The following is a 20,911-nucleotide window of genomic DNA, read 5'->3' on the forward strand; positions in this document are numbered from 1 at the left end:
GGGGAGCAGCTATAATATTAGGTGTTGTTACACCCCAAACAGGCTCATAAATAAATGATTCTCTGCTTCAGAATTTGATTTTTTTCAGTAAAGTTCTCTGCATTAAGATTTTTCATACCGCAAGTTTTTGGCCGAGGTAAGGAAATGAAAACTGATGTTGGAAGATTAGAAATCTACACACTTGCACACATCAAAGTGAAACTGAGACATAGCCAGATCCGTGAGTTTGTCAAAGTATTTGTGTTGTATAAAAATAAAATGTAACTTTCAAAGGTGCTTCCTTGTGATTTTAATGTGTGCACCTTTTTTTGTTATAATGCAGTCGGAAACTTGTATTTCAAATATTTCTGCATGTCTTTCTGTATTTTTCATTATCCTGTGTACCTTTACCTAACCACCACTTACGCGCTTCCTATCTAAATTAAACATTCCTGTGCTTTTCAGCCCCTTTCCAGTGGAGGCTGACAGAAGTGAGAGCATACCAGCAATTTTTCTGCCCTCCTAAGAACAATGAAGTATTTAGAAGTGTTTAATTGCTACCTTGAAAGTCAGGCAGATGCTGGCCTGACCAAAGTTGTCTCAAAGCCAAAAAGAGCCATGCACTTGCTGAACTCTACTCCTCAGCAAGCCCAGGGTCCCAGCAAGAACCTCTGATTTCATTGCATCAGTGAGTTGGAGTCCCCTGATGCTCATTCGTCTGCTTTTCTGATATTTTGTCTCAGCATATAACTAACTATGTCTTACAAAGGAGAAAAAAAAAGCTTCATCTTTTATTTTTTCCCTCAACCACACATATTTTTCCATACTGCTCCCAAGAACCTGCAGAACCCAAAGCCGGGGTGAGTTTAGCTGAGCAGGAAAGTTGGTAGCTGCTGTCCGTGACAAGGAGAGAACAAGTGAAAACAGTGATTTTGGTCTTAAAGACTTTTTCTCTTTTAATGTCGATGTAAAAAAAACCTAACCAACAAAACAAACAAACAAACAACTAAATCCAGCATGCAAAAAAAGGCAGAAAAGCTAAGTCTATACTGAGATGGAGACAAAACCATTGTAAAGAATATTGACATTTTTAAAAAATGACAGGATTTACCTCTGCGAAACTGAATTGTTCTCCTTTAAAAACAGATCCTTAAAACAAGTCCTTCACTAGTACGAAAGGGAGCCAGCACTGACATCTGGCAGAGGTAGTGATTTATCCCAGGTGGCAGCAGGGGCCGATGGCCAGCCTGAGATGGGACCAAGAGCTTCTGTTGGATGGAAGCTCTTCCCACCTCTCTGCATGGTGGTCATCTCCTCCAACCATCAGCCCCTGGAGCCGTACCCTGCCAGGCGTTTCCCCTCCTCCTCTTGCTGACCTGCCTGAGGTGCAACCTCTTCCACATCTCCTGGACCTGTGCTGGAGATGTGTCTCCATGTGGTGGTGGAGAGCTGGTGGCTGTGGAGAGCTGATGCTTATGGAGAGGTGATGGTTGTAGGGAGCTGGTGAGTGCAGTGTGTGCTCACTGGGAACGCAACTGTTCAGTGAAACAGCCTGCCCCCCCATTCATGCAAGCCACCAGAGATGCCAGCTAGACTGGTAGCTTGACCTACCAAAGGTCCAGCTCTGGAGAAATGTTCAGCTCTACCTCTGATGCCTCCAGAACATGAAACCACTCAAGGGAATATCAGTACTTCAAAACAATTTTGCCAGTTCTCTGCAGAGAACTTGTAATCATTGCAAGTGGGGCTAAAACCTATTGCAGATATCTATCAAAAATGCTACTTTGCAGGTTTTGGACCCCTTTTTTCTCTCTAACTTGTCCCTCAGTACCATTTGCTCTGCTCATAGGCACTTCGCAGAACTTCACTAGGTTGTGCTCTGGAGCCGGGTGGAAGGACCTGCTAATGGCATGCAGCTCTCCCCTCCCATGTAAGTTCTTGTGTGTCTTCCTCTGACCCCTTCAAATAAGCTTCCTCTCTGATAGATTGGCTAAAAGAGGCAACGTCCCACTAAGAAGTTAATCTTCACATCATTGGGGGAAAAATTAACACAAGGAAGTCCTGATGTCAGTATGGAGTTACACATCTAATGCTCCCCAGGATTTCTGCTCCAAATGTAACTCTAATTAATTCTAAATGAGAAATTCTTCTGGCTTCATTAAAGGTGACATCTGTGGGAACACCGGTCACACACAGAGGTTTTCAGCTATTACAGCAAATATCTAGCATAGGAATAACAATGGATTATACATATTCCCTGGAGAGATCAGGAGAAATAAATACACTTTGGTATCATAGGTTATAGCAAATGTCTAAGTAACATAAATCAGATTAAATATCACAGCAGATCAGCATTGTAGTACAACCAGCAAAGCAAAGGTGTGTCTGAGTAGAAACAGTCACCAGGGAGGAAAATGCCATGACTATGGGGTCTGTATGCAGTGGCCACAGCCAAAGGGACACAACAGAATTTACTTAAAATACACAGCAAAATAATGTAGGAGACTACTAGATTATAATTTTCACTTTTCAATCTGCTAAAAAAAATTATTGGGTGGCAAAACCAGAGCAAAGATACACTACCATTTCAGCAAAACACTGTTTTTTCTGGTGAACAGAGGACACCAAAGTCACAGGATACTGTTCACCTCTCCAAACTCTGAGAAAGTAGGGGATGACATTGCCTAATTGCATGAAAGCCTGCTCAAAGGGAAGACAGCAATGGGGTAGCATTGCTTTTAGATCTGGGCTATTATTCAATGGGAATTTTAATGTATTAGATGAATTAGAAAAGGGCACAAGGCACAATCCTGATCCTGGATGTGAGAGTTTATATGTAAAATATGAGCAAACCGTGCTACTCTGAGCGCATAAAAAGGGATCGCTTTTGTTACAGACCTCCTTATGGTTAGGCATACTAACAAGCAGTCAAATAAAACTGATGTTCATAACAAGCTAGAATACAACCTCAGAGTAGGGAAACATGATAGAAAACACAATCCTATTTACAGACTGCTTTGTTTGCCTATACTTTTTGCTTTTGAAGTTAAAAATATTTTATAAAAGAGAGCACAACTCAAGCCTAGAAAGTCTGCTAGACATAGTCATATTTTGAAGGGTACGAGCGCCTTCCATCCTCACTTCGAGCAGCTTCTTCATATCCTGCATTCTTCCTAGTCTTTGTTTCAGGTTCATACCCTGAACCAACCTTATAGGGCCCCGTTCTGTAGGAGATATTCCGTCCCGATGCATTGTAGGACACCGCTTTGTAACTGAAAGAGACACAAAAGACGACATCAGCCACTGGAGGGTCTGTGACTACACAATGTTGCACCCTGTGCTCCTGTTTGCTGTTGGATTTTAGGAAACTTCGTACTGTGTCACCACTTGGAGCCACTCAATAAGCTCAGACCCAATTATCCATGGACAGACTGCAAGTCTCTTTCATGTTTTTTCATAAACTTATACTTTCTTACCCATGAGTAAATCCTTGGTTCAGTGAAGGACCCACCTAAAATAACCAGCTACATAGGCGTACAAAGCCCTACCTGATGTAAATCATAGCTCAGCTGATGCAGTCTACACCTGCTGATGATCTGCTATGAAATTTGCAATCAAAGCTGCAATGAATGGGCCTGACTTAGCCAGCACATTGCAAATTTTAGATTTTAAGGCTGATCTCTCCTGCTCTCTCTATTTGTTTGCAAGTCACGTAGTCAGGGAAGGGAAATGGTCACTTTTGACCCATGACACAGGGCAAACAGATGTATCATCACGATAACTCTTGCAACAGGGTTATTATGCATAGGCATATCCTGTGGTGTGCTGTCCGTATGCTATCCTGACACCCAAGGTTTCATGCAATACCTTCCCGTGTCTACCACAGATATGCTTACCGGGATTCTTCTGGAATCAGCCCTCTGCAAGCAAGGCACATCATGATGCCTCCTACAAGGGCCAGGCCACCTGCCACCCAGCCAACAAAGAGGGCTGAGCCAAAGGTGTACCTACAAAACACAGAGACATGGCTGGTTAGCGCTGTGACAGTGGTCCAGCCTGCTGCTTCTGAAACACACTGAACATTGTCATTCTCCTCCTGGCTTTGCAGAAGTTCCCATGAGCACTACCTGCAGGCTCACTACCTCCTTCTTGAGCTGCGTGAGCAGAGACATCCCAGCCAATTTGCTTGGACAAGTTATCTCCAGTGCAGATAAGAAAGAGACTCAATAAATCTTCCAAGTCCTGGGACCAGACTCATATGCACCCAGAGTTTGCCTTTCCTTCAGCTGCAGCACACCCTGGCCCTGAAGGAGATCTGCACTGTGGAGCACCCTGAGCCAGTTGACCACGTACCTGTTCTGGACGTTCTGCATTCCCTGGTACATGTTGGCTGTGGACATCCAGAAGTTTGTGACCAGCATGTTGGCAAACACAGACACTCCAGTGATGGCACACAGGCCTGAGATCAGACAGAAGGACAGACTGAGACCCACATAATACAAGCAGTCATCTTTGGCTTTGGGGAAGCACCTTAAAGCTCTGGAAAGGTGGGTGAGATACTCGTTTGTGTCCTGGCATGTTCCTTGAGCAGCAGTGGGGAACCACACATTTACAATCCAGCAGCAAGAATACAACGTCACACTACAAAATCCCAAGTCATACCAGCAGGGATCTTTCTACTGATGTGTTTTCTCACAGAAAATGAGTTTAACAAACAGATCATTTTAGCTGCTGAAAATATCTAGTAGCTCAGTTTTAAAGATTTGTTTTACAGTGAAAAACATGGGCAAAAGGTTCCCTATCAGAAATTATTGTTTTGAATGGGAAAACACACTGTCTGTCACGTGGAAGAGGAGATACATTTTGGTTCACAACCTGTTCATCACCAGGTAGTGATGCCTGCCTGACTCTGCTGGCAGCCCGGAGGACCAGACTCAAGAGGCAGAAACTTCTTCCATTCGTCTGCACAGGTGATCACTGTGATGCTCAGCTGTGACGAGCCTGGCAGCAATGGCATTATCATTTGCGATTTCACTATTGCTCTTCTTAGGAGAGTCATTCATGCTAATGAAGGTCATCATTGTACTGTACGCTATTGTGGAAGGAGGTACAAAACACAGCTAAAGGTCATGTCTGTGTTTGTTGCCAAAAAATATGGACTCCAGCTTTTCTGGGCATCCCAAGTCCTATTTACCCTCACTACACCCACCAAGACCTCTGGGTCTTCCCTGAAGCCCAATTACTCACAGCACTGGGGATGGTCTGAGCAATCAGTGGTGCTTCTGCCTCAGGTCCCCATATAGCCTTCACTATCACGGTACTTCAGCGTTACAGTCTTTAACACTTCTGTCCTGAGAGCAGCCCTTATTTTAGGAAGAAACACTACCTCCACCTTGCAGAGGTGTGACCAAGGGCCAGGTCCACCACGGCACATGGGTACCCAACTCCTTAGCTAGCTGAGACTAGGGACCTTGTTTTGAAATGGGTGAACTCAACCAAGGGATGTCCCATCCCAACAGTCAGTCATGTCATCATTTTAGACACCCTTTCTTCAGGAATCCATGAGTGAGCTTTTCTAATATCTGCATTGGTGAAATTCTCAACCCACTGACTCAAATGCATAAAATGATAGATTTTAAGTGTAAAATTAAAGCTGTGTGGCAGAAGGTGGTTTCCTCTTTCCACCTTGTACTTATTGTACATCTTTAAGTTGTGTTGTATGTCTCTTTAAGTTGTGTATGTATGTATATCCCAACAAAAGTTAGTGCTGTTCAACTATAAGGATTTTAAATAGGGACATTCTCCTTCCCTTCATTAAGATATGGATTTGATTTGATTATTCATCTCAAAAAAATTGTGGGAAAACCTGTAAGTGATGTATTAAGCATTTGCAATTTTGAGGTAGCTGGGCAACACTAGGCATTCCTGCAGCCTTCCTGATAACGCAAGGTAGTTAAAAATTACAAGCTAGGCTACCATAACCCTGAGAGTCTTAATAAAATTATTATATATAAAGCCTGAGACTCTTCAAAAAACTATTACACATAAATAAAGGATATAATAGTACATAACAACAGTATACATATAACATTAAGATATATATTTTCTTTTTTATCTGTGGGCTGTTTTTTCAGCCTTCCATGTTCTGTCCCATACAAACATCTGGTTTTCTTTTACTAAGCAGAGGTAGAAATCACTTGACCACAGGAGGCCAGGCTGGAAGATAAAAATAAATGCCAATAACTTCATGCAAGCATCAATGCTTTGGGTTGCTCCAGAGAATCTGCTACCTGTGACCAGAATTGCATGAAGACTTGCCCAGTCCTCAATTTCAGGCAATTGCAATGCCTTGCACATGAAGGACATGACACCACCCACTTACCAGCAACAATGAACATGATGCCGGAGGTCAGAGTCATGTTGGCTTTTGCAGAATCCTCCATGTTGCCGATACGGATGCATTTCAGTGCGAAAATGCACACAAGGAGGCCAAGGATGCCCAGGACGATACCCACAATCATGAGGGCCCTCACAGCCTGGAACATTGCTGCAAAACAAATTGAAAAGAGCCACGCTGAGTGACTGAAGTGAGATTCGTTAGAGCCTGGGAGCTTTTTAAAGACTGTTTCTGTCTAAAAATAAAAGTATTAAAGAAGAAAACCTTGGACAATAGGCACCAGATCTACTCTCAGCGTTATCCGGGGCACCTCTGGAAATGTGGCTGTCTCAGCTTCCCAAAGAGTTTGATGGCTTAGACATAATTTTTTGTAAATGTTCATCGGCACCAGTCATGATCTATTCAGCTGAATTCACGGAGAGGAGTTTGTGTACAGCAGGGGTAAGCATGAACTGTTTCATAACCAAATTAATTGAGAAAGCTTTTTTTTTCTCCCCAAGCAGCGATGAAAGCAGACAGCTCCACCCAGCTATCTGTGGTATTTCCAGCTACTGTGTGAATCAACATGGAGGCTTGTGTGTTCCTGCTTTACAGTAAGAGAAGAGGAAAATCACCTTGACAAACATTACACATACACCAAAAGAGAGCAACAAAGCTTCAGCAATGACCTCCCCCAGCATATCCTTCCCATGGTTATTTGTAATGTCAGACCTGTATAAATCTGTCCATGTTCATTAATACAACACACAAATACCCTAGGCCTGAATTTCTTTAGCAGCTTGCCATCAAGGTGGGAATGCTTGGTTGGAGGCAGGCTGTGATGCTGGTGGGTCATGCCTGTGGGAGCCGAGTGCTACTGTCAATCAGATGAAGGTAGCAAAAACCCCCCAGGCTCCTCTTGGCTGGTATAGAAAAGTAGAGGGAAAAGCAAAGGGAAACTTGCACCTTTTAAAATGGAGAAGTGAAGGGAAAAGGCCATGCATTTGAATACCAAGGTGATTTTCTAATAAGGTAGCACATATCCCATCTTGCCTGAAGTTCAGTGCTGGCCCCAGACACTTCTCCTTCCCATCTGTGCACATGTCCCTGGCAGAGACAGGAAGGTGGCAGCACTGGCAGAGCACTGAGAGGGGGTGGTCAAAAGTATTTCAAGGGTTGTTGTGATTTGGCTGAGACATTTTGCAGCCTCTTCTTGCTCTCCCATGAGCTCCTGCAGCCCTGGATTTGGCTTTGATGCTCCCCACACATGAATGTCCCTCTTCAAGGGAAGATGATGGGGGCTCATAATGGACAGAGAAGGGCAGGCAACATATCCTACGGCCCCAGGGACTTCACTCAGCCTGCCTGTCACCCCTATTGCTGTGCTGACCAGGATGACCATAGTGCACAAGGGTCCCATATGGCCCAACTATGAGCAGGAGGCACTGATGCTGGAGAGCAGGGAGAAGACCCTGCTGGCCTTGCACAGGTTGGGAGAAGGATTTATAAACCCTCCCCAGGAGGGCAAGGGTGGGTGCTGTGGTGCCCGTGGGGGTCTCCTTGGCGCTAGCACCATGACACACAAGGAAGCCAGTGGTCTACCATCCCACAGGCTGGAAATACACCACCTTCTCCCATCTGGCAGTCCCACTGGGGCTGCTGCTCTTATGACTCAATTTGCCCTTATCAGCTGATAACAAATGCTAACGAGCCTGGGATTTTCAATCTCCCATTCATCAGCCCCCAGGTGTGAGCTCATTAGTTATTATTCATCAGAGAACAAGAAGCTGGCAAATAAGCCTTATCAGCCCTCAAAGGTTGTTCACACAGCACCTGATGCAAAGCAGAAAGCTGGAAAGAGAAGAACATCACAATACTTATTTGTCTTTACAGTCACTTAAGCTTCTTTGCAACTGCTTTTGTTTCAGGGCAGGCAGGAGAAGCTGATACTCCAGGGCAGTGTAAGACACTAGGCATCATGATGGAAGGTCCTCGTCCCCAAGACAGTCCTTCATTCCTGAGATGCTTGCTACAGACCTTATGGTTCCTAGGTGCCATCACTGTGGTTGTCTCAACCCTTCAAGAAGTGATCCTAAGCTAAGACCTCACAGAGATATTGTGGATTCCCATGAGAGATGTTCCCAGTGCCTTGTGTGCCTGTGGCAGGACACAACAGGCAGGCCAAGCCGAGCAGCTCCTGCGCCATTGCAGTTCTGCTGGCGCACTGAAGTCCAAGTGCGGTTGAAAAGGAGCAATCCGCAGCTGTTGGAAAGGAGAGAGGAACACAGCAGGGCACAAGAGAAAAAATGCAAAATAGCCATCAGCAGTGATTCCTTCCTCTGTGAAGGTGACTTATGCACCATCTCCACAAAGGGACAGAAAGGACAAGAAAGTGCTCCCTGGCCTGCTGTGGCACGAAGGCCTCTTCACTTGTCTCATGGGACTGAAAGCGAGAGCTGTTTGGAAAGAGAGCACTGCAGTTTCAAGTGAATTTTGGCATCCATCAGAAGTCCTCTGAATAGAGCTGCTTTCCAAAGGTGAATGACTTCCCCTAGAAAGAAGGAGTGGAAGGGCTTAGACAAACAAAATAGGAGACTAAGGGAAAAAAATTGTATGGGGAGCACTAGTTAGCAAACAGCCCTATAGTTAAAGTCAAGCGCAGAAACTACCTGCCATTTTGCACACACATTTTGCAGAAGGTATGATAACTTTGCTTCATACCTACACACATATGATTGCTCATTTTGCACACCTGATTTCCATATGAAGGGATGGTGTGCACAGAAAATAGTAAAAATGCAAGCCTATTCACCAAAATAAATATCAGTGATCTGAAACCACAGTTTGCATCACTCGGTTCTTCAGATGTAAGTGAAACTGGAGAGTTGTCTTTTCCCCCAGCGTTGCTGTGAATAGTGAGAGGTGAGTGAAGTAAAACAACTTCAAGTAGTCTAAACTAACATCAAGTGTATTTCTGTTACTCATACAAAATACAAAGGTGGAAATCTAACTCTATGACTAGTTATGATTAATGGAATATAGAAAGTTTAGGGAAAAAAATGAGTTTTTTAAGTTAACCAAATTCAAGCAGGGGCATTCCTTCTTTATGTTTTAGGGTACTCATCAACTAAACGAACACATAAAGAGAACAAACCTGACAATATCTCTAAGACACAACAGAAAATGCCTGTGACTGCTTTGTGTATTTCCTTATTGCTGTATTACATAAAAAGTAAAATCTTGATTATGACAAATTGGCATCAAAATGATTGTTACCGTTGCCTCATTGCTCTCTTAAAACACAATCACCTACACACAGCATTATAAGGATATGTACATATTTTGAACAATATTTGTATATATAGTTTAATAACTCTATTTTCTATTCTTTAAAACAAATAGTCCCATAGGAAAAGTGACTCCAAACATCAGTTTTGCTCTTCCAAATGAAAAGAAAGTCACCTAACAATCCTGAGGCTGGATACACAGAAACACATTTATTCCATGACACCCCTTGGGACAGTCACGGGCTTTTCTCAAAAAGCAAACACTGCAGCCAACACACTGGTCTTCAGCAAAGCACTCCCTCCTGCCTCACAGTAGAGAAGCAAGGCTGGCACCCCTGAGGATACAGGGCTGAGAGCCCACATCACGCTCTTTTCTACACCAGTCAACAGCTACAAAAGGCACTAGTGCTTGCTTGTACCTATTTGCAGTTGTGCACCAAGAGTGAAAAACACTCTTGGGGCTGTATTTATTGCTAGCTGGCAGGGCACAGGCACGAGAGGTCACAGGGAAGCATGTTGAGCCAGGCTGGCTGCTCCCCACCCATGGGCCCAGCTAGCTCTGGAGCACTGAAATACTCTCTTTTTGTAAAGTAAGCAAGCAAATGAGAAAGTAATACCCCTCTGCAATCTGCCTCTGTAACCACTAAAACTCCCCACATAATGTGAAGTGACCGAGTGCACCTTTCCCCATCTTGCCCTTCCTACATGCACTGCTCACAGACAGATTTCTTCAGTTCCTTTTTGCTCTTTGGGGGAAAAAAAAAAAAAAAAAAAAAAAAATCAATTGTTTTCTGTAGAAACCATTATTCTGATAACAATGCAAAATTACATGCAGCTGTTTTCCTTGTATTTCAATTCAAAGGGACATAATATCCATGGGGTTAAACATACTCACTCTCCTCACATCAGCGGAGCTGTGCTGATTTATGCCAGCAATGGGGCTGAACCCATGATGCTCATCCAGAGATCACCTACACATGCTCCAAGTTGTAACCTCCACTGAGTAAAGGTATTATTTTGGTAACAAATATGCACATATTTTTATGCTCATACACTGAGTAGCCTGGAAGTTTTAATCCTTGCAAGGTGCTTTAAGGTATCTGCTCCTGCTTTTGGATGAAAACTGTGTGGAGCTACAGGAGAGCTCCTGGGTTAAACCTGGTGCATCTTTTGCCCCTACCTGGCAGCCCAAGAATGGTGAAATATGGCCGGCATTCTGTAAAGCCAGAGCTCTGCCGCACGCAGCTCCTCCACAGTCCCTGATATTGGAAGACAGCCGTGACCGGGTTGTCATACAAGTCCTGCGTGCTCCACATATCCATGGCAGTGGACACGATGCACCCCGCAACACCCAGCGACGAAACAATGAACGCCATCACCTGGCAGATGGTCGTGGACATGGTGTCTCCCCTGGACAGAGGAGGTGAGACAGACCTGATGAAGCCGCAGACCTAATGGGAGCACTGAAGTCCTCTTGACTGAGCCACCAGAAATGCAGCAGCTCTTATCAGATGCTTTCCATTGAGCAGTGTGTTTGCTCAAAGTGTTTTTGCAAGATAGTCCAGTTTCACTCTCGCTAGGTAGGTTTGTGCTGGCAGGGCCAGAGATATGATTTTGTCCTTTAGAAGTGCTTGTCCTTCCCCAGCTAAGCAGCCACGCTCCATCGAGTGTTGGGCAACCCACTTGGAACATGCGCCGTCCCCCCACCGAAACCCTTTGCTATCTGGCTTCTCCTGCGTGCTTGGCATGGTGCAAATGTGCTGAGAGGGGCAGAGGGAAGGACCATATTCCCAGGTGAACTCAGCCTCCCCGGCCCTCTGCTTACACAAAGAGGGAGTAGATCTGCCATCAGACCAAGATAGGGACATCTCTACACCCGGGCATGCAGGCATCTGCCAAGAGGCGCAGTGAGAGATAGGGACTCCAGCATTGAGCTCTGGGGGAGGATACAGGGCCACGAGCTCAACCCAGGGCACAAACAGGGACATGGCCACTCCTCGCAGCCACTTTGAGCATCACCAAGGTTGCCTCAGATGCTGACCATGGCACAACCCAGGGCACTGAGCCAAGAGGCCCAGACTGATGCAGCAAAGCTCCTGCAGCCCTGTTCTCCTCCCACCCGCATCCCCATCACCCGTCACATGGCCCCACTGAAACCCATGTGGGGAGAGGGAGGGCGCAGGGACCCTTTGGAAAGTGCCTTTTTACAGGTTCTTGCCTGTATTGGCTGAGGGAATGGTCCTGGAAAAAAGGGGCGGGGGATATAAGAATTAGGAAATTAATAATCTCTTTGCACGGTGGAGAAGTGCTGGGCTCGGGGGAGCAAAATAAATTTGCCATGCCACTCTGCCAACAGAGCGCAGTGAGTTACAAGGACCTTCCAGACTTCACGCTCATCCATTCTCATCTAATACCCTGCTCCGACTGATTTACTTCAGCCCTGACCTAGAAACAAATTCCCACTTTAACCAGTACTGATACCGCTCTGTGCCACAGGCACCGTCTATACCATCACCTGGATGTGAAGCCATGTGAAAGCCACCAGGAAGAGAGGAGAGGCTGATTTCTGTGGGTGGATGAGTTACAGTGGGGTTATTACACATTGGCTATTGCTTCTGCGTTCTGGAGAACAACCACCTAGGACACCCCTTTTGCTTTTGGGGCTATGCAGCAAGCTAGTGGGCAGCAGACAGAGATGCTTTTGCACTGGACTCTGCTGTAGCAGCCAGAGCACAATTCACATGTCTAGCAGCCACAAATCACAGCCACCAAAGCCCTCCTGGGTCAGGCACAAGATGTCTTTGCTTCCAGCAATTTTATTCAAATTTAGTCATTTTCAGTGACTTTGGCAAGTTTATATCAGAGGAAGGGTTAGCTCCAACATATCTGAAGGTCAAAGTTGCCATCAAAAATAATAGCGTGAACAAAAAAACAGAAGTGAGCCCTCAAGAGCCAGAGGTGGTAAGAGCTGCTTATCCTCAGTGAGGTGAGAGGGCATGCTGACTAACATTCCTCATCTTGGATAATGCTTTATGATAAATCAGGGCTGGAAAGGACCTCAAAGCTGGGAGGACAATAAGTGCTAAAGCAAGTAATATGGCCAGCTCTTCATCCCATCCTTCACTGCCCCACAGCCAGAATTGTGTCCCAATCAGAAAAGCTGGTTGCACCCAAGCCCTGATGCTCCTCCACAGCGCTCCAAGACTCCTCTCCTTCTTCGTGGCCCAGGACTTGCTGCCTTCTTGCCATCTAGTGGTAAGACCACATAACTTTTTCCAGGCTAGACCACTTCAAACCATGTCGCAGGGACAGACATTCCTCTGGAACATAACCCCTATTCCCAAGGGCAGTGTCACCCTACATCTTTAGTGTGCAATGGCTTGAAGGGGTGCACAGAAAAATGGACCCATGGACTGGTCACAGATAAAAATAAACCCTGGGGAGGAAAAAGAAAAGGAGGCAAGGGGGGGTACAAAAGCCAAACATGTTTTTCCAGATTTTTTTTCCCCAAAACCTCTACCACTTTTTAAATTACTGGTTTTTTCTGCTAAATTGGGCATCTGAGTGATTGCATGAATACCAGTGGAGATGGCTCTCCCATGCACCATGCCCATGTGTTTGCTTTGCTGGGAGGGAAGCCACCAACTCCTTCCTCTAATCCTTTCTGCTGGTTTTGGCTGCATGCAGCTGGAGCAGGTCTTCAAGCCAATAGTGACCTTTTCTTCTCCGCCTCTCCTCCTCCACCATTTCACAGCCCCAAGCGCTGTTGTTACCCCAACACACTTATTGGAAAGAGGGCCATCCCCTGAATTGCCCCTAATTGTGCCCTAAGCAGGAGTCTGCCACCCAGGCAGTGCTGCCTTGCTAACCTTTCCTTGGGGTTATAGTTTTCTCCTGCTGATGGGGTATGCCATTTCTCATCATCCGTTTTACTCAGGGGCATTGAAACCCCAGAGCAACAGTGGATCAATCAAAAAATATCATCAACAGTCTCCAGGCAAGAAAGCCTTGGGTCAACCAGTCTGTCTTTGGTTTTGGGGGCCAGATTGAATCATGTCTCTGAAGAGGATAAACCAGCACAGGGTTATGTATTCCCCCCTGAAATCTCATGCATCCCCCCTCCAAAAATGGAGCTGAGAAACCAACTTCAGTAACAAGGGTCATGCTGCAGTCCTTAGCTAAGAGTCAAACAGACACCCAAACATGCTCAGCACTCCAGATGTTGTTGTCTTTGAAAGATTATTGTGTTTTGGTGGGGGTTCTATTTGCTCATCCCTAAGAATGTTGCCTAAGGTGCTATCCAGCCATCCCAGCATTAGCTGCTTGCCATTTCTCATGCTCTGATTAGCATCACACTTGTAAACACTGGGAACTCAAAGCTCCCACAAATACTTTCCTTAGTGGTTGGTTGAAGCAAAGTTCTAGAGAGAAAACACAAACTTGTTTCCATCCCAGCCCTTCCCCTAGCCCATTTTCTTTGCCTTTCTGAAAGGTTCTTATTTTAAGCTTATTTTTAATGGCTGTTTCTGAGCCACTCATGATAGGGGAAAAATATATTTCCCTTTGCAAAAAACTTGTCACCCCATTTTCCGAGCACCAAGCCCAATAACAGAAGATCACCTGGGAATTTTATCTGAACTGTTGGCTCAGAGCACAACCTGAAAAGTGGTTGGGTGATAGGATAGCTGTAGAGTAAGTCTAAGCATCTTTACTACAACCTGATGCTCATCTCCAGCCACCCCAGGAGATGTCTACAGCAAGGAGTGGTTGAAGGACAGTGATCTCTCTCCAAGCACAGGCCTGTTGCTCAGACTCCAGCAAGATGGTTGAATGCTTGGGCCAGAGGGCTTGCCACGCCACGTGGTGATGCTGAGCAGTATCTAAGGAAGGGACATGGTGGGGAGGCAGCTCTTGCAAAGGCCAAGCTTCCTCACCAAGGAGCAGAGAACAGAGCTCCCACTCTGACTATCGGGACATCTCCAGCAGTTTACCCAAACTAGGAAAAGGAAGGGTACTTTGTGGCCACTCCCCTCTGCAACCTTTATTTCAGCTCATACTTGCTTTATCTATCCAGGCGTTGACTCCATATTATCTCAAAACCGTTCACTGGGCCCATTGCAACTCCTGAATGTTATCACTGCCTCTCCCATAAAAGCCACCTACAGCTCATGTTTACTTTAAAATTTGCAAATATAGCTCACACCCTGCCAGTCAATTCCAGCTTGTTCAGACTGAAACAAAGCAAACCCACCCTTCTCTTTCTGTCCCTCCATTGCTGAGAGGACCACAGCTTCCAGGAGCATGTGGTCCACCAGCTCATAACATAAGAAGGGCTGACTGACCTTTCTGAAACTCAGTGGGGAAAGGGCTTCATGGAAGACCCCCGTCCGAGTTCAGACCCACTCTACCCCACTGGTCTTCAGGTGGTCCAGAGGGGCCTTCGAGGTCCCTCAGCATAGTCAGGGTGCATGAAGCTGCATCCTTCCCTACATGCCTATGAGCTGCATCCCAGCTCCATATCTCCACAGCCTTTTGCCATTTCTCCTGCCTTGCTCCTCAGTCCAGATCCTTTAGAATTATTTTTCATGTCTCATCTTTTTGGGGCATAAAGGCACAAGACAGGAGCAAGGATGTGATGCACACATCTAGCTTCCTGACATCTCTTGCTGGGCTCTCTGCCACCTCTCCATGCCCTGAGTGTCACAGGGGATTGGGGTGCCCAAGACCTCTCTAAGGGTCTCACATTAGCTTTTTCCCCATCCCCACACCTCCTTCAGCTCCTGCGGTGAGTGCAAACCCACCACTGCCTCATGCGTACCCTTGGTAGGTTATATCAAGTCTCCAGCCCACCTGGGCCACCTAAAGCCTTCTGTGCACGAAACAGGCAAAAGACTTTAAGCAGGTTACAGCAGTTACCTGCAGACATTTCAAAATTTGGAGCTGAACTGACTGTGTTAAAGGATTTTAAGTAGCAAGCAGAGCTTAGAAGAGACTTTACTGTGGCCATCACCAGTGGAGGATTGTGACACAGCAATTAGCAGTCCCCATCCTTACAAACTTTGGGCACAAAACAGTTGCATGGAGCAGAGATCCTGTTTCCTTGGCCAGTGGGATCCCCTGTCTCCAAAATCCCTAGAGCAAGGGTTTTACAGGGGTTATGTCACAAAATGTACCTTGGTTATATGAAATAAAAGAAAACCTTGTCAGAACATTGATATAAAAGAAGCAAGTCCAGAGACGCCAACATTAAGACTTCCCAGACATGAATTCTCCTCAGGGAACACCTACACATCTCTGCTACCCCGCACCAGCAATACTGAAAGCAGTTGTCTTATGCAGAAGTCTGGCCAGTCACAATTACACTCCCATGGGCTACTTTTACTCTGACCCCTCTAGCAACACATACCCTTTTACTAGTTGGAGAAGTTTAACAGGGTGCTCTCAGGCTTTCAAAGTTTGATGTTGGAAAAGCAAAAATATTCTTATATTTCCAGCCACCAGCCTTTTGTTCCACAGCAGAGAGATGCCTCAGCCTTTCTGGAACAGTCAAAAGGGTTTTTGACTTGAGAACAAAATGTCCTTTCAAAAATGGCTGAACTGGTCTAGCTGAAGAGGTCTGGAAAAAAAAGACCAAGACAGACAACAGGAAAATTACTGCCCATGTTATTGTAGTTTAGCAAACTTGTAAGCAACTGAAAAATGTTCCTTTTAGTAGAAAGAGCCTTGTGACTTCCGCACTAGGTGAAACTACCAGCCTTGCCAGCTATTGCTATTTGTCTGTTATTTGTGTGTTCAAATTCAGATCGTGTCCACCAGACAATCACAGTAAGGTCTACTGACACACCAAAGCAAGCAGCAAAAAATAATAAGGGAAAGCAAAATCAGAACAAACAGGCTTAGTTCTCAAGTGACATATTTCACCAGAGACTGACTGTTTATAGCTGAGCAGTGAGGGTGAGAGCCATAAACTACCTGTGTTATTGCTTATTTTCATCTATTATCTTGATTTTTCCTCAATCTATTTGAAATTAAAATTCCCAACTAAATTGAAGATAGATGATGGGCAAGACAAGTTTAATCTTTGCTGTGGGAGCGAGGGATCGAGAAAAAAAAATCCTCAGAAACCAAAACTTCATTGATGTACTCAGGTCACCTCGCTGCTTTGCTAGAGTCTTATTATTTTTATTCACTCCGGCACTATTGTTCCCAATATAAATTGCTATTGTCAGAATAATAAATAGGGGTTTATAATAGAAATGCTGACAAACCATTAACTACGATGTGGTTAGCAAGGGGGGTTTAATGGAGATCAAGGTGCAGCACACTTAAAATAAACACTGGCATGATCCACTTAAATAATATCTTTGCAAATTGATAATTTGATTTTTAGCATTTTCCACAACCCCACCCCTCCACACACCCCTGGCTGGGATACAGCTGCCTTTTGCTGGTGGTGGGTAGGAAGAAATGCCCATAGGAGCAGATGAATTCAGGAGATGGAGCCAATCTATAAAGCACAGCAGTGGGGCACTTATTTTTGCACCACCTTCTCCAGAGACTGGAAGCAGACAATATATAACAGGAGGGAAAAGTGAGGGTGGACAGGGTGGGAGAACAAGGGAGTAAATTCAGAAGTCCAAGCCCTGTTCACTAAAAAGAAAGGAAAAAAAAATCCACCTCACTTTGTCGGGCAGTGCTGATGGCACCAGTCTCAAAAAGCATCTCGTCAGGACAAAAAAGTACATAGTCATATGCTTACATGCTGGTGGGGGAAGGCACTGACTCTCCAACACCACTGAGGATGAGGATGGCAACTTTGGTGGGTTCAGGGTCCCACCCACCTTTATTTTTTAAAGGTTGTGCTTTATTTTGGGGGCTTTTTTTTTTAATCCTTTTTTTTGTAGGCAACTGCAATAAGCCCAGCAAACACACATGGTAATTCCACTCTCAGGTGACCAGTTCCTTAGAAACCCTGACATTTAGGATAGGATGCTCATTTCTGTCTGTAACTGGGAAGGAGCCACAGAGCTTGCTAGATGTAGCTGAGGAGGGACAGACCAATCTCCCACAGCCCATCTCCTAAATGAAGGAGAGCCATCCCCCCAACATTGCTGTGTGTTTCCATTTTAGGAAATTAATACCCTCTCTACAGACACCAGACCAGAGGCTTGGGAATTGCAAAAAATTTGCTAGTTTTTTGCTGTAATGCTTAGATTAGTGATGGAGGTATTTTGAAAGAACAAAAAACCCCAAATCTCAAGTATTCTGGTTTCTTCAAAGATTAAAGTAGTTCCCAGAGCTGAACACTTGAAAAGTTTAATTGCTTCTTCTGTAGAGTTACATTTTCTGTAATTTTAAGCTTTTAAAGCTGAAGAACTGAAGAAGTTCTGCAGTGTCTTATGGCTATATATGGGGAGGGGGGGAACAGATTTGCTTTTTACACCTCTATTTGTTCCTCATATGGCAACTTTAATCTCTTTACCTATCAGCAATTAGCCTGCTACCTGTCCTGCACACATTTTCCTTTGGTGAAACTGCTCGGCTTTGCTGACTTCAATAGCAGTGTGTGAATACAAGCCCTGCACAAACATCCTTCTTTGGATGTCATCTTTCATTCACTCGTACCTGCTCCAGCACACAGCTTTTGCTAGAGGCTGCACAACTGGATGCCCAGGCAGGATCAGGCCCATGTCCTTCTAAGAAAATGCATATCTGCACCCCAGAGTCTGTGTGAACAAAGAGGGGCATTCAAAGCCACAGCTGCAGCAAGGGGAAGATGCTCACAGGCATCGCTGGCACATGCACAGGGGTGCTGCAGCACAACTAACCTCAGAGACCAGTTGGGAATGAGGATCCAGGGATGAGCAACATGGAAATACAGCTCAGGGGGTGAAACACCTCTCCTACTGGTGTCAGTGGCCACAGCTGCATTGGGTTATACTGGTTTGATTTGCACAGAGACAGACTGCTTGCAAAAGCTTTTTTTTGTGTGCACAATGCTTATTTCTGTGTGTTTTGGAAATGCCATTTTGCAGAAGTTCTGCAATGATTTGCTGATATAATTGGCTTCTTCCCTCTATTCTAGCTGTGTCAAAGCACAGAGGCTAGATGGATATAATAGTCTAAGTGCCTTTTTTCTCACTGTATTAAGGCAAGAAGAAAACCCAGATAATCCTGTTGTAACCTAATTGTTTGCACCCCTAGATACTCTGGGCACAAACAGGACAGCAATGATACCCGTGGAAGAAAAAACTGGAACCAAAGGAGAATTAGGGAGAAATCCAGCCTGGTGGTGTTAACCCGTACAGAAATACAGTGAACTGAACTGTGACATATCCTCTTAGAAAAGGATCTTCTCCAATGCCAAGAATATTAGTGGTTTCTGGTGGGAAGCCACGCACAGCCATGCAGCTGGGCTAGGAGCGTATACCCAAGCTGCCAACGGCACAGGGGACTAATCACCCCACAGAGCAGCCACTGCCCCAGGTGTATTGCCTGGACAACACCACAGGATCCTGATGCATAATCAGCTGTAATGAGTTTTGCTGAACATCAGCTTGGCCATGGGAGGGGTTTCGGGTTGAGATACCTCCAAGGGACCTGTCATCCAAACAGGATGAGCACCCAAGGTCCTTTTTGGCTAGAATTTGGGTTCCCCACTCTGCACGGAAAATCACCCATCGCCACCACTCATGCACGGCTTCTGGCATGTGCCAGGGGCTCTGCCCTCCCACCTCTTTGCTCTCGCAGCCAGCAAGCCCTACCTGGCAGCCCCAGGATAGTGAAGTAGCCGCGGCATTCGGTGAAGCCAGAGCTCTCCCGGACACATGTGCGCCAGAGGCCCTGGTAGTTGAACACCGCCGTCACCGGGTTATTGTACAGGTCTTGGGTGCTCCACTGGTCCATGCAAGTTGACGCGATGATGCCTCCTATTCCTAAAGCAGACACCACGAAGCCCATGGACTGGCATATCGTTACAGACATGGCACCAAGAGCTCGGTAGGCAGGTCCTCGGCACGCACAAGCCTCCACAAGCTGGGTCTGGGGCAGGCAGCCAGGGCAGAAGGGACTTTTAGCTGGAGGCACAGCCTACGTCACGGACGGGAGTCAGGAGAGGTCTGGTCCGTGCTATACAAACCTAGCCTTTCCCTTTATCTGTTTCAGTGAGATAATTTTCCTCGCTTGGTACCAAGAGCCATTTGTTACACTCAGCGTGAACACCTCGCTCCCTGTTTACCTTGTCCCTCCAGGCAGAGGTGCAGCCGGCGCAGGGAGACAGGTACCAGCGGGTCCCTCTGAAACAGCTAGGGGACATCTTCTGCAGAAATGACTGTGTACTCCAGGAGACCAAGCACAGAGATGCTTAAATTGGATGAAACAGATAAAAATTATGGAGAGCCTAATCCTTTCCTGGCAGGGATGATGCTTTTGAGCCAAGTGGAGAAGCATTTATTAGCATGCCTCTATCTAGGGATGTTTGCTCAACCAAAAAATTTAAGCAAAAGTAGTTTATAAAAGAGGATAGCATATAGCAAAGGACAGTGCACTGATGTTTGGATGGAGCTTGCTGCTTGGTAAAGTCAGGCTGGGAGCCCACAGGAAAGGCAGCAGTTGCTGAAGAGTGAATGGTGTGAACCTGCAGTTTGCTGTGAGAGGACTAAGCTTGGCAGGCAGACCAAGGAAAAAAAATAAACAGAAGCGAAGGTATATCCTCATTCGCTATTGCTTTATCCCCCTCATCCAAATAAGAATTTTGACATGTTTAGATGGACAAAGAATGAGGGCAAGGCAGACATGTCGCTATGTATTACTATAAGACAAGAGCACCTAAGAGACCTAACCTTACCACAGAAAGTCACTTTGTTGGGTAATGTCCTTTTTGCTTGTTCTGCTACATCCCTCACCACTTCCTTCTTAGCCCAGTTTTCCACTGGTGCCAACCTGTTTGCAGTTGGAGAGTAAAGGGGGATGCTCCTGGAGAGCTGCTCTCCATGGGAGGGAGGAGATGGTGAACCCAGTTTCGGCACTGCCAGACTCAAACACAAGATGTGAAGGGTCCAGGAAGGGACCTTCAGAAGTGGAGCCCGGTGGGGTGACGTTTAGGTGTTGGAAGTGGAAGGTCATCAGGGAGCATGAAGATGTGGACTGCTATCATTTGGCTACATTCACTCTTGCTCAAAGGCCATTGGGTCTCTCCCAGATGCTTGGTCTTGTGTGTAGACAGACTTCCCTGTGAAGCCACTTCTGAGGATGATCCAGCCTGTTGTGT

At 45.7% G+C, this 20,911-nt stretch overlaps 1 protein-coding gene across 2 annotated transcripts; it reads right to left on the reverse strand.

Annotated features, from left to right (window-relative positions):
- Window positions 1-2,537: 2,537 nt before the first annotated feature.
- Window positions 2,538-19,626, reverse strand: CLDN18 (claudin 18). Of its 2 annotated transcripts, none has more exons than XM_075033277.1 (5): window positions 19,407-19,626; window positions 6,362-6,526; window positions 4,333-4,438; window positions 3,876-3,986; window positions 2,538-3,251 (listed from the first exon to the last, which is right to left on the reverse strand). In XM_075033277.1, the coding sequence occupies exons 1-5, from the start codon at window positions 19,624-19,626 to the stop codon at window positions 3,074-3,076; spliced, it is 780 nt and encodes a 259-aa protein (XP_074889378.1). In that variant the 3' UTR covers window positions 2,538-3,073. The 2 variants fall into 2 exon arrangements, with proteins under 2 accessions (XP_074889378.1, XP_074889377.1); XM_075033276.1 differs by lacking the exon at window positions 19,407-19,626 and adding an exon at window positions 10,823-11,042.
- Between the last annotated feature and the right edge of the window lie 1,285 nt (window positions 19,627-20,911).

This window comes from Buteo buteo, chromosome 7, assembly GCF_964188355.1.
Source record: "Buteo buteo chromosome 7, bButBut1.hap1.1, whole genome shotgun sequence".
Lineage (NCBI taxonomy): Eukaryota > Metazoa > Chordata > Aves > Accipitriformes > Accipitridae > Buteo > Buteo buteo.